This window comes from Onychomys torridus, chromosome 6 (assembly GCF_903995425.1).
Source record: "Onychomys torridus chromosome 6, mOncTor1.1, whole genome shotgun sequence".
In the NCBI taxonomy this organism is placed as follows: domain Eukaryota; kingdom Metazoa; phylum Chordata; class Mammalia; order Rodentia; family Cricetidae; genus Onychomys; species Onychomys torridus.
The window spans coordinates 68,477,013-68,492,303 of record NC_050448.1 but is presented as its reverse complement, the minus strand read 5'-3'; the positions used below and the strand labels follow the sequence as shown (position 1 = coordinate 68,492,303).

The 15,291-nt window shown below is 42.5% G+C and overlaps 1 protein-coding gene across 2 annotated transcripts; it reads left to right on the top strand.

The window, feature by feature from the left end:
- The first annotated feature begins 12,483 nt into the window (after positions 1 to 12,483).
- On the top strand, positions 12,484 to 14,442 carry LOC118585308 (keratinocyte proline rich protein). 2 transcript variants are annotated; one of them, XM_036189697.1, is made up of 3 exons: positions 12,484 to 13,085; positions 13,191 to 13,786; positions 13,853 to 14,442. In XM_036189697.1, exons 1-3 carry the CDS (start codon positions 12,484 to 12,486, stop codon positions 14,440 to 14,442), a joined length of 1,788 nt encoding a protein of 595 aa, XP_036045590.1. The 2 variants fall into 2 exon arrangements, with proteins under 2 accessions (XP_036045590.1, XP_036045589.1); XM_036189696.1 differs by having other exon boundaries at positions 12,484 to 14,442.
- The last annotated feature ends 849 nt before the right edge of the window (positions 14,443 to 15,291 follow it).

Sequence of the window (15,291 nt, the reverse complement as noted above, 5' to 3'; positions counted from 1 at the left end):
GAGGAAGACATAATTACGTCTAAGATATTTACTATATTCTGCCAGAAATGAATGTTTCCAAGTTACTCTGACCTTCATCTAACTTTGATGTAAATTGTGCTCTTTATGGTTTTTGCCTTTAAAATGCTGTACCCTGAGCTTCTGCAGTAAGGGATTTTGAGGCATGAGCCGGCTCTTCTTCACTGGCTGACAAAGGATTCTCACACTTTTAATAGGCTTAATCAGTGTGGTTGTCTAGATATTTCTCTAGTGGATTATTATGGTTCTTCTAGGCAATATGGCCCCATTTGGGTTCTGTACACTCTAGGGAGTAGACTGTGACTCCCCACAAGACATAAGCCTAGAGAAACTTAATGAACTCATCATTTAATCTAGAAAAATCAACCTTCTGCAAGCTCCAAGGTTGGGGACCAGAAATGACACTGAAATTTACATCAATTGAATAAACAGTTAAGTGTTATTACATGTTACTTTTATATTCTGTGGAATGTAAGCAAGGGCAATAGAACTAACTGTGTTGAGAAATGGAGAGACTGATGAGCTATTCAGAAAGCTACATGGATAGAGTGTTTGCCATCTGGAGCCTTAGTCTGCTACTCTTTCACTTATATCACATGTCACATTATCAGCCTCTGTGATTTCAGTTTCCAAAAGGTTTTGGATCACTGGAAACTGTTTGAAAATTGTTATTTTTTATTAGGTGAGGTCATGATGCAGTAAGCATCTATAATGTTAAGTAATAATGATTTAATGATGCTAACCAGATAATTATCTCCATTCAGGGCTGATTCATGGCTTGCCTCTTTGTATGCCTTTTCTGAAATCTATAGGATGAACATTATTTACCTTGTATATGTGATGAAACTAACCAGGGCTCGGAGACAGTAAAGGACTTGTTCTGCCACACAGTTAATTGGCGGGAGTCACAGAAGTAGTTCTGATGTCAGAGCAGGAAGGGCTTGTCACTTCCCCGGCACGTTTCAGCCTCCTGCTATGGTTCTTTATTTCTTGAGATTAAATGAGAGGCTTCAGATTGTGTCTGATGGTGTGCAGCATTAGCACAGGCCCACAGTAAGTTTAATTATTGAGACAAATGGTCACCCATCTCCCTGGTTCTGCTCTCGCTCCCCAAGCCATCCCTCCAAGGTATTCAGAATCAGACCACATCCCACCTCTACTTAAAACAGTTGGCCACATTCTAAGGTCTTTACATCCACTCATAAAGCAGCCCCTTCCTCCTGTTCTGACATCACCCGATGATTTCAATTCCATTAAAGTACTGCAATCCCCCAGGACATCTGCTGTTCTTCTGCAGAATCTCTCTTGTGCCTGCAAGTTCTTCTCATTCCTTTCAATCCCTGTGGGCTTTATGTCTCATGTTTCCATGTCATAAGAGCCTTTTCTGGTCTCCCTATTCAGGTCAGCTCTTCTGTTTTCCCAGTGGATGCTAGTCTTGGAAACCTTCATTGCTTTGTAGATGAATTCCACCAAATACCAGTCAGAATCTCTGGCTATTTAACTTGTAACCATTTTTATAGTATTTTTTCTCCACTCAGTCAAATTATACGGAACACTAGAGCTACATGTGCATGGTTTTATGTCTTTCCTCTGTCGTCAGATCACAGTACCATTCTTTTTACCTACTCAGGATTGAACACATATTTGCTGGATGAGTAAATGCATGGATGGATGAATGAATCAGCACAATTACGCTCATAGCTATCATTCTTCCAATTTGTGTTGGCCTGGAAATATTTTTTTAACTGTTACAACCCTATGGAACCACATATATGATTGAATTTAAAAAATGAAAGAACAACAGAAAGTTGGGTGCATGAGGAGGTGGGAATAGATCTGGGGTTAGTTTAGGGATGAGAGACTATCAAAATACATCACATGAAGTTCTCAAAGAACTAATACAAATAGTATTAAAATAGTTGTAGTTTATCTAAAATTTAAGTTCAGATGAACATCTGTATTTTCATTTGCTAGGAAACTCTACCTCAGGTACTAGCTTTTTCTGTGGCCTGGACAAACCCATTTCATGGTGGGAGGCTTATGGCCCCATCCTCTTCCTGGTGTTAAGTGTGAATGTTTTTCTCCATAGAGGAAGGTAAAATCTTTGGAGTCTTTGCCTCAGAATGCTGCTGCTTTTTACTCTGTGTCTTTGTCTCCAGAAGAAGTCATCATATTTGCTGTTTACCTTTAAAAAATAAATACAAATCCGCAATTGTTTAAAAGACAAAACCACTTCCCCTCCATTTACCTTTTCATTTTCCTTTTTAGATTATCAGATCCTTGAGGCAAATTCTTTGAGTTGGTGCTCTGAGTATTTGTTGGATGAAGAGATGGTGACCATTCTTAATCTAATTCCAGAATTAAATGGTGGTTAGTTTGTACTTGTTGAGTGAACTGGACTTAAGAAGATCCACCAGATAAACTAAGATCTTATCGATTATGTGTGGTAATGACTATTAGCTGTGAAGACATTTTAAAAATGACTATCTTCAGGATCACTGAACTGTTGCCTCAGATTATAAATTGGCTTCCAGTGAACATGTCAGATGCTTGGGGGAGATTCACTGGACCTCAAGAGAGACTGAGTCATAGAAAGGTGGAAGATGGGTGTGTGCCTATGAGGTGGGTCTCAGGAAGTTTGTGCTATGTTTAAAGAATATGATTTAGGTTTCTCTAGGGCACATGGATATGATTATCTATTACTGATTTTTAAAAATCTGAGTATATGTATGTATACAACATATTTGCATATGTATGTACATATTATGCATGTAAATATATATATATAATTGCTATTGATATTATAATTCATAGGCTATAAAATCAATCCATTTAAGATATAAAATTCAGTGGCTTAGTGTTTTCACAGAACCATGTAATTATCATCACAATATAACTTTAGAGTATTTTAGTTGCTGTGTGGTGGAATACCCAGACAGTGGCCATCCACGGTTAGGTTCCTTCAAGTCTGTCTTTCTATGGTGCTTTCTTGTGACTGACTTATTTCCCCTACCATCAGTGAGGTCCAGCTATGTTACAGCGTGCATAACCTCATTCCTTTTCATCATCCATTAATATTCCATTTTATGGGGAAACCATAGGAGAACACCCATCCACCAGTTGACAATTATGTGGATTGTTCCTGCCTTTTGCATACTGCAAATTTTGCTACTGTGACCCCTCCATATACAGGTCTGTGAGTGTACATGTGTTTTCACTGAACTTGAGTGAGCTTTTCATTTTACTGGAAAAGAAACTGATAGTTCATAGAGTAACTCTCAGTTACTTATTTGGAGAACTGCTGAGCTATTTTCTCAGTGACTATGCCATGAACGTCCCACTGAACTTCATTGAAGGACCCAATTTTTCTGTATCCTCCTAGCACCTGTTATTTTCTGTTTTATTGTAGTCATGGAAGTGACTGTGAAATATGTCATTATGGCTTTGGTTTACATTTCCTTAAAGACTAACGATGCTGATTATCTTCCATACACTTCTTGACCATTTGTATAGCTCCTTTGAAGAAACGCTTGTTCAAATTCATTGCTCACATGTAAATTGCATTATTCTTTGTTAATATTATTTATATATTCTAGCTGTAAGTTTCTTTGTTCAGATACATAATTTACGCATTTTAGCTGCAAAATTTATAGCATAAAAATTCAGTTTTTGATTGTGCATTTAATTCAGTGGTATAGTATCTACCTAGGATGTGGAAACCCTGAGTTTGATTACCCAGCACCACAATACATAAATACATAATATGTCATACATATGTATGTAATATGACATGCATATCACAACAAAACAGAAAATCTTTCCATAAAAATGTTTTCAGTTTTTATGAAGTCCACTTTTCCTATATTTTTCTTTTATTCTTTATGTTATTTGATATTATATTTGAGAAAGTAACACCCTACTCAATTCTACAGAGATTTGGCTCCATGTTTTCCTCTAAGAGTTTTTACAATATTGGCTTTAATAGGCTACTTTATGTAGTTCTTAATATGCTGTTAGAATGCTGATCACCTAGTGAAGGAGCTAAACACAGTAGCAAAGACACAACATTTGTTGGTCCCAGGAAGAGAACTCCAGGGGGTCCTGAAGTGGTCCACTCTACACTCCACCTAGGATGATGGTGAAAGTAGAACACCGATTGGTAGATGTTTAGCACAAAACTTAGAAGTAGATGAAGAATGGGCGAGTGCTCTAGGCAGAGGAAGGGTTCTGAGGAGTGGCAGCAAGTGATCCATCAGCTTACCATAGGACCAATTGAAGACTTGCATATAACTTCAGGCTTATCAGAAACAATACATCCTTCTTCGTTGCTTTCTGGATTTGGGGGTATTGCTATCCTAGGATTGCTATTTGGTATCATTCACTGAAGCCAAGGATCTGAATACACATGGCTCATGATGCTGTTTAGATTATATGTTAACTTGACATACCTAGAGTCACCTGAGAAGTGGGAACCTTAACTCAAGAATCGTCTCTATCAGATTGACCTGTGGTCATGCCTGTGAGGAATTGTTTTGATTGTTGATTGATTTTGGAGGGCCCACTGTGGGTGGTGCTATCCCTGAGCAGGTTTTCTTAGGTTACGTAAGAAAATTATTTAAGCACGAGTTAGCGAGAAAGGCAACAAGCATCATTTTTCCATTGTTTCTCATTCAGTTTCTATTTGAGTTTCTGTCCTGACTTCCCTTGATGATGTATTGTGACCTGGAAGTATAAAGCCAAATAAACCCTTTCCTCCCCTAAGTTGCTTCAGATCATGTGTTTATCACAGCAACAAAGATCAAACTGACACACACTAATTGTGACGACTGATATTTTACTATTATTTAAAAATAATTTGATTCAAAGGGGGATTTCAGGGTTGCATATGGCCAAAGGACATGATCTATTTCTATGAAACTGTCTTTATGCAATCAATTATTATATGTAATAAATGTATAACAATAAATTTTTATATTAAAAAGTAGTTGATTCAGCCCTATATTAGGCTGAGAATATTACTGCTTTTGTGAAAGGGGTATAGCAAGGCAGTCATCTTTTCAATTAGTTTTTATTCTGCTAATAAAACATGTATTTAACTCTATTTAGCTGTGGCAATATTATTAAATGTGCAAAATAGAAAAGGTGTTAAATTGGAAGCATAGTTCTACTTTTGGTTTTCACACCCATATCATCCTTTTTATGTGGTTTCTGATTATCAGTGTCAAACATCATCCCCTGTCTATAGGCATCCCTTCACATGTCCATTTGTTGTTCTCTGCTGCTTGCATTGCTGAGCAGGAAACAGGACCGAGAAGTTCTTCTGCTCTGTTAAGTACCATCTCTTCTTTGTATCATCATCCTAGCCCTTGGATGCTCATGTTTCTTCAGCTATTTAGTCATATGTCAGAACCCCGCGATGCTGTGTTTTTACCTTTGCCTCCACCTTAGTTGTCTTGTAGGTTTGGAACACTCTGATGAAAACGGACTTGGGTCAGAAGGCTCAATGGTACTCTTGTATCAGTCTAAATACCTGGAATTCTTCAAGGATGAATAGCAAAAGACTCGAGAATTTGTGTGAAAATATTGAAAGATAATGAAGGTGACTGATACAATCTTTGTTTCAGTGCAGAGGCCCAATGCCCCTTGCTATTACAGTGATGGACAAGAAGCTGAAACAGGAAGACCATGCAATGACATCACCATAAAAGAAGAGTCTTTAATATGGAGACCCACACTGTTCAACATGCAGAGAATAAGACGTGGTCAAGCACTCAGTTCCAAATGGGACAAGTATATCATATCCCCTCCCACCAAGGCTCAGAGATCTTCTTGGAAGAGAGGGCAGAAAGACTGTAAGAGCCATAGGGTGTAGCTGGCCTCAGGAAAAAACCAAACAAACAGTATTTGCCAGACACAACAGCACAGTTAGTTGCATACATGAACTCAGAGCAGCTGGGGCTGTATGCACAAGATCAGTTAAAACTCCAGCATGGATTTGGAGAGGCTCATGAAGTCACCCCCCATCTAAGATGCTATTAGTATTTGATAGCTGCTGAGATAGGAGAGCCAGCTTTCTTCAGAGATGTGGGTCCTGAGGTGGTTGCCTTCTCTAGTAAATGGTCCCACACCTGTGCACATACAGGCAGCACTAAGTGAAATCAGTTCGTATTAAAATTTTCTTTTTTAAAAAAGAGAGAGAACATGAACTTGGGAAGGAAAAGTGGTGAGGTAATAGGGGAACAATCAAAAGGGAGGGAATGGGGGAAATTTGATCAAAACATTCTATCTTGTATGAATAACACATAAAATGTGTTTAAAGCACATGTCTTTGCAGCATGGAGCAAGTCTACCTGGCTCTCAGGATCACTAAGTTGCCACTGAATCCTTTCAGGGATTGACAACCCAGAGTCCCAAAGGGTTGCAAGTCCCAAAAAGATCTAGAATGAAATGGAGAGAATCTCTATATATCTCTAGCTCAAGTAACAGATTTGCTTCTGGAGGCTTCTTGTCGGATAATGTGGCAATGAACTCCTGTTCTGACATTCCCAAGCCTGGGATCTCAAAAATACTACTTTGTTTTTGAGCCTATGTTATCTCAGTTATAAAATAATGATCTGTACCACAAAGAGTTTTTTTAAACCAACTAATTACTTCTTCCTGGAAGTAGCCCTTGCTTTTCACTTATTTTTCATTTAAATATTTTTATTTCATAATTAATTTAATTTTAAATATCAGCCAATGGTTCCCCTATCTTCCCTCCTCCCACCTCCCAGCCTTCTCCCACAATGCACCCCCTAAAATCTATGTATCGATTGCATCCTCCGTCTCTTAGGAACTATTGTTGTTTTCAGTATGGCCTTAATATATTGTCATGTGTTCACATGTGGCTTTTCAACATGTAGTGAAACAACCTAGTCCATAAAATAGTACAAGACATGTACATTAGACTTATGTGTACATGTGTTCATTTGAATAAATCAGAATGAAATGGTTTAATAAACAAGGGGAAGTGCACCATATGCAATGACATTGTGTCTGTTTCTCAGATACAAAGTTTTAAAAATCACAACCTGTTTCCTTGTGAAAACTGCAGTTGGTGTGGAAGACAGGAATGTAAATGATCAGAGCACATGATAATCTCAATGACAGACGTGCTTCAAGTGCTGCCAGAGTGCCAGGTGAATCACGGCTATCGTGGCTCTAGAGTCACAATCATTACCAAAGACTGCCATTAGAGCTGTCTCAAGCAATGAGCAATAGTTCACATGTAGAAAGAGATGAAAGGATGTTCCAGGAAGAAGAAAAGATACCCACAAAGGCCTGCCAATATGGAACATCAAGGCATGTGAGGAGGGTGAAAACTACTTTACTTGTGTTTGTTTGTAGTTCTGTGGCATGGAAAGTGAGTTGGAGTTAGTAATGCCGAGAAGGACATGAGCTTAGAAAGGTAGGATAGAGCCAGCTCATTAAGGGGCTCATATTCCCTGCCAAGGAACTTGGATGTTTTTATAGTAGACAATTGAAAATAAACTAAACATAAGAAACTTTTATATTATTACTTTAGGAAACTCACTCTTATGACTGCTTTCAATTAAAGCCTGGATGCAAAGAAAATAGTGAGACCATTGTACCACATAGGAGCACAAAATTCTGACGTATGTGTGTGTGTGTGTGTGTGTGTGTGTGTGTGTGTGTGTGTGTGTGCACTGCTGTGTCAGCACCTTTAGAGGTCAGAACTTGTTTTTGGGGTGCATTCTTTTGTTGCTTTTCCTCTTGATATAGGGTTTCTCACTGAGCCCCAGGCTCACAGTTAGTTAGGCTGGCTGGTAAGTGAGTCCTCAGGGTCCTTCTGTATCTTCCCTTCAGCACTAGGGTTACAGACATGCAATACCACACCTGGCTTTTTATGTGCGTGCTACTCTGAAATCATGTCCTCATGTTTATGAGGCCAACATTGTACCCACTGAACCATCTCCCCTGTCCTGGAACCACTTAGTTTGAAGATGCTGCCAGATAAGGAATGCCCTTTGGAAGAACTCTAAACCTTATTGAAAAAATATCTAATATGCCACATTTATCATCACCTTTAGACAATCACAGCACTAATTCTAGTTCTTAACCATTGACGACTTGTATGTGTGTTGTATTTGTGTTTAGGTTTTTGTGTGAGTGTGTATATGTGACAGAGGTCAATGTAAGTATCTTCCACAATCACTCTACACCTACATATTTTTTTGAGACAGGATCTCTCAATTACCCTGGAGCTCACCACTTAAGCCAGGCTGATTGTCTTACAAACCTCAGGAATATCCTGTCTTTGCCTTCCTACTGTTGAGATGAAAGAATCAAACAATAATGCTTAGCTTTTGATATGAGAATGTTGGGAATTAGAACTCTGATCTTATTGCTTGTGTGGGAAGCATGTTACAGAGTGAGCCATTCCCTGGCCTCAGCAATGGCAAATTCTAATTTCTAGGATACACATAGCAGGAGGAAGAATGTCAGGAGTTTTTCTTTTAGTCAATGACTAGTGTATGAAACTGTATTATTGAAAACCATGTCTAACTCTAAATTATAGCCTTCCCCACCACCATTTTCCCTCCATTTCTCACTCTAAGTTCCAAGAAGTAACAAAGCTTAGTGTTCCTCTTGGTTATCAGCTCATTCTCTAGTGATCTGAGATACGTGAGCCAAGCCTAAGTCCTTGCCCAGTCTTCTACTCATCCATTATGATTCTTTTAACAGATTCATCTTAAGTCAGGATACAGACAAACAGGGACACCAGAGCTGTATTTCTCTTCAAAATTACAGATTCCACAAAAAGTTGGAGGGGACAGATATTAGTATTCAACAGTTCACATCCTGGGGCATTCTCAGTTTTCCTTCTTTGCTATTTTCCAGGCTACTCAGATGATTATCCAGGTTAAGGGAAACTTGGCTAAAGTATGTAATTAGAGAAATACCTCACAGCAGAAAGATCACTGGCTTTGTACCAGATCTAACTAGGATTTCATCTCTCCATGGCAGTCATTAGCAGTTGGAACCCAGAAAGATTTCCTCTGCCTGGGCTTTAGGATCCTCATCTATAGAAGGGCAGGGTAGGACCTGGAAACGTTTGAAGATTTTGGTTGTATGACATTCTGAAAGTCTATAATCCTCCTGAAGTCTAGGTGCCCTTTGGAAAGAGTGATGGGAATGAGAGCAAGACTCTGAAGTCCTAGTGAACTGGGTGGACTTCATCTTGGGAGAGACTTCAGAGATGTGATTGGCATGTGCACTGTAGGTCACTAAGAGCTTTTGTCCCAAGGAGAGCCTCCAAGGTGTTACCAGCCCCATCATTTCATGAAGAAAATGAAGCACAGAGAGCTAAATGCCTGTAGTAAGTATGCCAATTTTCTTGTTTAATTCATTCACACAATAACCTTAAGTCCTTTCATACTTACTCTTCCTTCCCGCCCATTATTTATTTATGTCTACAAGGGGGTGTCTATATGAGTATTTATGGATGTGTGTATGTGGGTGCTTAAGTCTAGACCTGCATGGGAAGGCAGGAAGAAGATGTCATGTGTACCCTTCCATTGCTCATCACATGTTCTTCTAAGGCAAAGTCTCTTCTTGAACCTGGGTCTTCACAACTGGGCTAGACTGGAAGCCATCATTTCTGCCCTAGGGATCCTCCTTGCTTGGTTCCCCCAAAAGCTGGAGTCATGGGCTATTGCAGGGGATGCCTGCAAGGTTGTTAGGGGACTGCTGGGATCTGAATGCTGGTCCTTAGGATTGCAGAGCAAGTGCTATTAACCACTGAACATCTCTCCAACCCAATGGTTGCTTTCTTTTTAGCCATAAAAAGAACACAAGCAAAATAATATAAGGAGATCTGTACTTTAGATTGCATATATAGAATAAAGAATGATGAAGCTTTGTAGAATAAGAAATTGTATGCCCTATTTATGGAAGGTAGCTAGCTAGCTGTTGTCAGGCTGATGACAGGCAGGCTTCCCTAGACAGACTGCATTTTTAAAAGAAAACCTGGAGATCTAGAATCTTAACTGAAGTCTCTTTATTAATAAATATTAGCTACTACTTTTAACAAGATGCAGAGAAACATAGAAGGTACCCAACTTGTGTTCATGTGGCTCAGGGGACTACCTTGTTAATTTTGTTCTGAACTGTGCTGCCTCCAAAGGCTGCTCCATCACATTAAATGGCTTATACTTCTTTGTAAGGCTGCTCTATAGCATCCTCCAGGCATCTGCTGTGCATTAGCCTCTCTCCTCAGCTTCAGACTGGGTTGGAGCAGATACTCACTAACACAGCTGCATCTGTTGCCTGTGGCATGCTTACTCTTGAGAGGGTGTTGGATATTTTGAAGATAATTCTTGATAAGATGGTTTCATATGAAAGAATTTGCTGTAGTCTCTATGACAACTATAGAAAGGAGATTGAATTTTATACATTTTACAGAAGAGTAAATTAACATATAGTTCAATTATTAAGGTCCCCATGCTGTAAGTCATCAACAGGAGACATTAGATCCAGCTCTGACTCCACCGTATCATCATTCTAAAGTTGACTTGAGTTTAGACTTTAGCTTGATTGCTTTAAGATAAGAGATGCTTCTGTTGTTACCTCTATCTTGTGAGAATCTGAGGCAAGAAGGTAGGGCACAGAATCATTTTCCAGAAGAGATGATACCCCCACATTTCCTCACCACCTTTACCGTTGGGTCCTGCTGGGATAGAAGGGAAATTGACAGGGTAAAGGAGGAGGAAGAAAACAATAACCAGCTTCTTCATAGCCTGGAAGCTTCAGCACTAAGGCAAGACACTCCCAGCTCTGTAGGTGACTAGATGGACAGCACACGGGGAGGGAATTGACTGGTGGAATGTTACCTTGGGCAGATGCCAACCAGCTGTCTCATGGTCTGAGCCAGACCCACGACTCTTTATATAAACACAGCCCTCTGCCCAGATGCCTTAGCCTGGATGACTTTGTGCCTGCTGAGGAGGGTGAGTCTGGAAGCTGGGTCCTGGGATTATGTTGGGGGTGATATTCAGGGGCTTCTCAGACTCAAAAGAATAAGGCATGATTAAAGGAGAAGCTGGGACTGAGGTACATCAACCTGAGGAGAAAAACTGCATAAAGAAATATAAAACATGTAGAATTTATGAGAAGAGATGGGCTGTAAAATTGTGCTTATCTTTGACAGTCCTGGCTTCTTCTCCAGGTACCATTTTCTTTTGTTAGGAACTTCTCCCTGGAAAAGATACCTTAGTGTCTATTTTGTGTGAGTAAAGACAAATGAGGATGGATCAACTTCTCCAGGGAACATGAACTTAGACACTTGCTACAAAAGGAAAATGTCTAGCTCTGTCTTCCAATGGAAGCATTTTTGGTATTTTGGGAGATTGTGAGAGGTGCTGTGTTATATGATTCAATTGCCAAAATAGCCTTATGCTGTGCTGGTCACGGGGCTGCTGGCATACAGACAGGTGGCCCTGGGAAGAACAAATGAATGGGAGCTGATGTCCTTTCTTGATAGCTAAGGGAAACATAGGATTGTATGCCTGAATGTCTTAGGCGTTGCTGTGATGACCTTGCTATGTAGATCCGTAAGTCTGTCTCAAAGTCCTTACACAAAGCCTTGACTGTGACAGAGGATCTGACAGTCTCTGAGTTATCCCAGCTTAATTAACTCTATCCTGAACCTCGGAGGGCCTGAGGAGAAAATCTGTTTGAAGCCAGCAGTCTGTCACCTGCCGGTGACTAATGTCAGCAACCTGCCTGGGCAAGTGCTCATGTTGATCCCAAGGCTAGTGTGTTTTGTCTATGAAGCATAAATGGATTTTCATATTTCTGTGAGGGTCTATTTAAATGAACTCACCTAAAAAAGATTGGATGCAAAGCAGCAAATATTAAACGCTGGGCCCAAGAGGTCTGGAATCTGCCCAAATCCTTTGCTTTTCAGTGGACTCCTGGATGTAATGTGAACCTAGATGATGCCTGTGTTTTTGTCTTTATTTTCCCCTGCGCTCATTTTTGCACACATGTGTGAGGAAACCCAGGCTTCCATGGGTGTGGAAGCTCATTTTAGGCTATGCATTGCAAGCAAGCTGATACCTGTTCTTCCTGTAGGACTTGCCGCCACCAGACTTTTTAAGTGTGGAGCATCTGCTTGTCATCAGCGCCCTCTGGTGGCGGACATTGGTATGCCTACTTTTATATGCAGCTGCGCAGAACCCAGCCATTTTGGCAAAACCAGCGCAGGTCTCCTAGACAGTGGTGACTAGCGCGGGCTTCAGCTAAGTCAGTATCAGTAAGGATTCTTGGGTGAAGGTTGAGGGCATCTGAAGAGAAGAAGCCAGGCTCCTGGCTCTAGATCCTAGCTCCTCCCTCCCAACTCTCCAGCCTCTTGACCTTGGTTTCTCTACCCTCAGGTCTTGCTCACCCACCTGCATCAGGACCATGTGCGACCAGCAGCAGATTCAGTGTTGTGTGCCGGTACCCCAGTGCTGTGTCAAGGGTTCCGCCTTTGGTCCCTCACAGTTTCCCTATGCCAACAACCAGGTGCTGGTCCAAGCTCCATGTGAGATGCAAGTTCTGGAATATGCTGCACCATGTCCAGTTCAAGTTTCCCAGACTCCGTGCCAGTCCAGTACAACTGAAGTGAAGAGTCAGGCTCCATGCTCAACTAAGACCACCAAAGTTAAGTGTCAGGCTCCCTGCCAATCAAAGACCACCCAGGTGAAATGCCAGTCCAAGGTCACTGAGGTAAAGTGCCAAGCTCCCTGCCAGACTCAGGTTTCCTGTGTTCAGTGTCAGGCTCCATGCCAGTCTCAGGTCTCCTATGTGCAAGTACCACAACCTCTTCAGACCTACTATGTAGAATGTGCCCCAGTGTATTATACAGAAACTAGTTATGTGGAATATCCGGTTCCAACCTATGTGCCTGCTCCAGCTCCTCGGCCTGTCCACACCTATGTAGAATGTCCCTCAGTGGGCCAGGGTCAGGGAAGTTTCTCTGCTCAGTGCCAGTATCAGGGCTCCTACGGTAGCTGCACCTCTCAGTCACAGCCACGGGTTTCTTACAGCAACTGTTGTCCACAGCCTCAGTCCCAGGCTTCCAACAGTCGCTGTGTAACCCAATTCCAGTCCGGGCCCTCCTACACCAGCTGTGGCCCCCAGCGCCAGTCACAGGCTTCCTATGGTGGCTGTGCCTCCCAATTCCAGTCTCGAAGAGCATCTTACAGCAACTGCTCTTCCCAGCGACGGTCTGGGGCTTCGTTTAGCACCTGTGCACCTCAATGCCAGGCCCAGGGCTCCTATGGCAGCTTCACATCACAGCAGCGTCGGTCTCAGAGCACCAGCCGATGCCTCCCTCCTCGTCAGCTGCAGCCTGCTTATCGAAGCTGCTCTCCACCAAGGCGTTCTGAGCCCTCTTACAGCAGCTGCCTGCCATCCCGATGCTCTTCAGGCTCCTACAACTATTGCACCCCACCCCGCCGCTCAGAGCCCATCTATGGTAGCCACTGTCCTCCTCGGGGCCGCCCTTCAGGATGTTCTCAAAGATGTGGACCCAAGTGCAGGGTAGAGATTTCATCACCCTGCTGCCCCAGGCAGGTTCCTCCCCAGAGGTGTCCTGTCCAGATTCCTCCCATCAGAGGAAGATCCCAGAGCTGTGGCCGGCAGCCCTCTTGGGGTGTCTCCTGCCCAGATCTGAGGCCACGTGCAGAGTCACAGCCATTCCCAAGGTCTTGTAGGCCTCAGCGTCGTGACTGGTCTCCAGAGCCATCACGGCAGCGGTGCCCAGTTCCTGCACCACGTCCATGTCCAGAGCCACAGCGTCGTGACCAGTCTCCAGAACCAACATGGCAGCGATGCCCAGTTCCTGCACCACGTCCATGTCCACGTCCAGAGCCATGCCCAAGCCCAGAACCCCGCCCATGTCCTCCTCTGCGGCGATTTTCAGAACCGTGTTTGTATCCAGAACCATGTTCAGCTCCTCAACCAGCGCCATGTCCAGCACCACGTCCAGTGCCACGCCCGCGCCCAGTTCACTGTGAGAATCCAGAACCACGTCCGTGCCCACAGCCCTGTCCATATCCAGAGCCAATGCCGCATCCTGCACGCTGCTCCAGCCCAGAGCCTTGTGGGGAGCCTCTTCGCTGTCCCAGTCCCTGCTCAGGCCCTAATTCAGTTCCCCACCACCAAGAACTAGGTTGTCATGAATCTAACCCATGCCGCCTGGATACTGAAGGCCCGAGCCCATACAGCTGCAGTCAGGGGCAAGAGAGTAATGGCAACTGTAGACCTAATGATGTTTTCCCAGGGCCACAGGGTCTAGGTGGCTGTGGAGACCAAGGAAACAGCCATGGTGGAGTGAAAGGCGGGGCTTATTCAGGAGCAAAGGGTGCTTACTTTTAAACAAAATGTAGCTCAAATGCCCCTGCCTCAGGTTCTTCAGAATATTTTCTTGTCTCATCTGGTTTACATCTCTCCACAGACATTGAGGTGCTCTCTGCTTCAAAGCTGTCATCCATACTTCTTGTCTGTCATCTCAGGTTCCACACCTGAGTCTCAGACATCATTCCAGCCTTATGTCTCACTCCTCCTGTGCACTCAGCTTTAATTCTAACTAGACCAGCTTGGCCACCAGGGCACTCCTTGGGCGTTCCTCCTGACATTCTCCAGACGCTCTTGCCTCAGCACAGGCTCCCTTGGTTTGAACAATTTCTCACCTATTTCCCAGGATCCAAAATTGCACATGTCTTTCAGTACTTCTTCCTTGAAGACTTTTGTTGTGGTGGTGGTCTGTTCCCACCCGAAGGAGCCTGTTCTGACTGCCTAGAACTCAGTGCCCCTAACACCATCCTTTTAGCAAGAGTTTGGCAGCACTCCTGAATCAATTTCTCTTTGCAGTTACTGCCTTTTATGCCCATCTACATTGTAAACTTTCATCCAAGTGGGGTCAGTATATCCTTAAATCCCTGTGCCTATGTGAGGTCAGGTAATAGTTGATCAAGATTGTGGTTGGCAGCCTGAGCCATGTTCTGTCCTGCTGGAAAACTAGGAACGGGGTTAAGAGGAGGATGCATAATAATAAAAACTGGATATGTTCACAGTTTGAGTCCTGAGTGATATCTGCTCTTTATTTGATGCCCACTTGCTGAGGTGGTGTCTTTTTAAATCATGAATATATATATAACAAAATGTATTAACACAGTCATGTCAGAGCATACAGTTCAATGGATTTAATTGTCGTTGCATTATTGT

Bases quoted from the DNA above. Each gene is read 5' to 3' on its own strand.
- LOC118585308 (XM_036189696.1), top strand. From the start codon at position 12,484: ATGTGCGACCAGCAGCAGATTCAGTGTTGTGTGCCGGTACCCCAGTGC.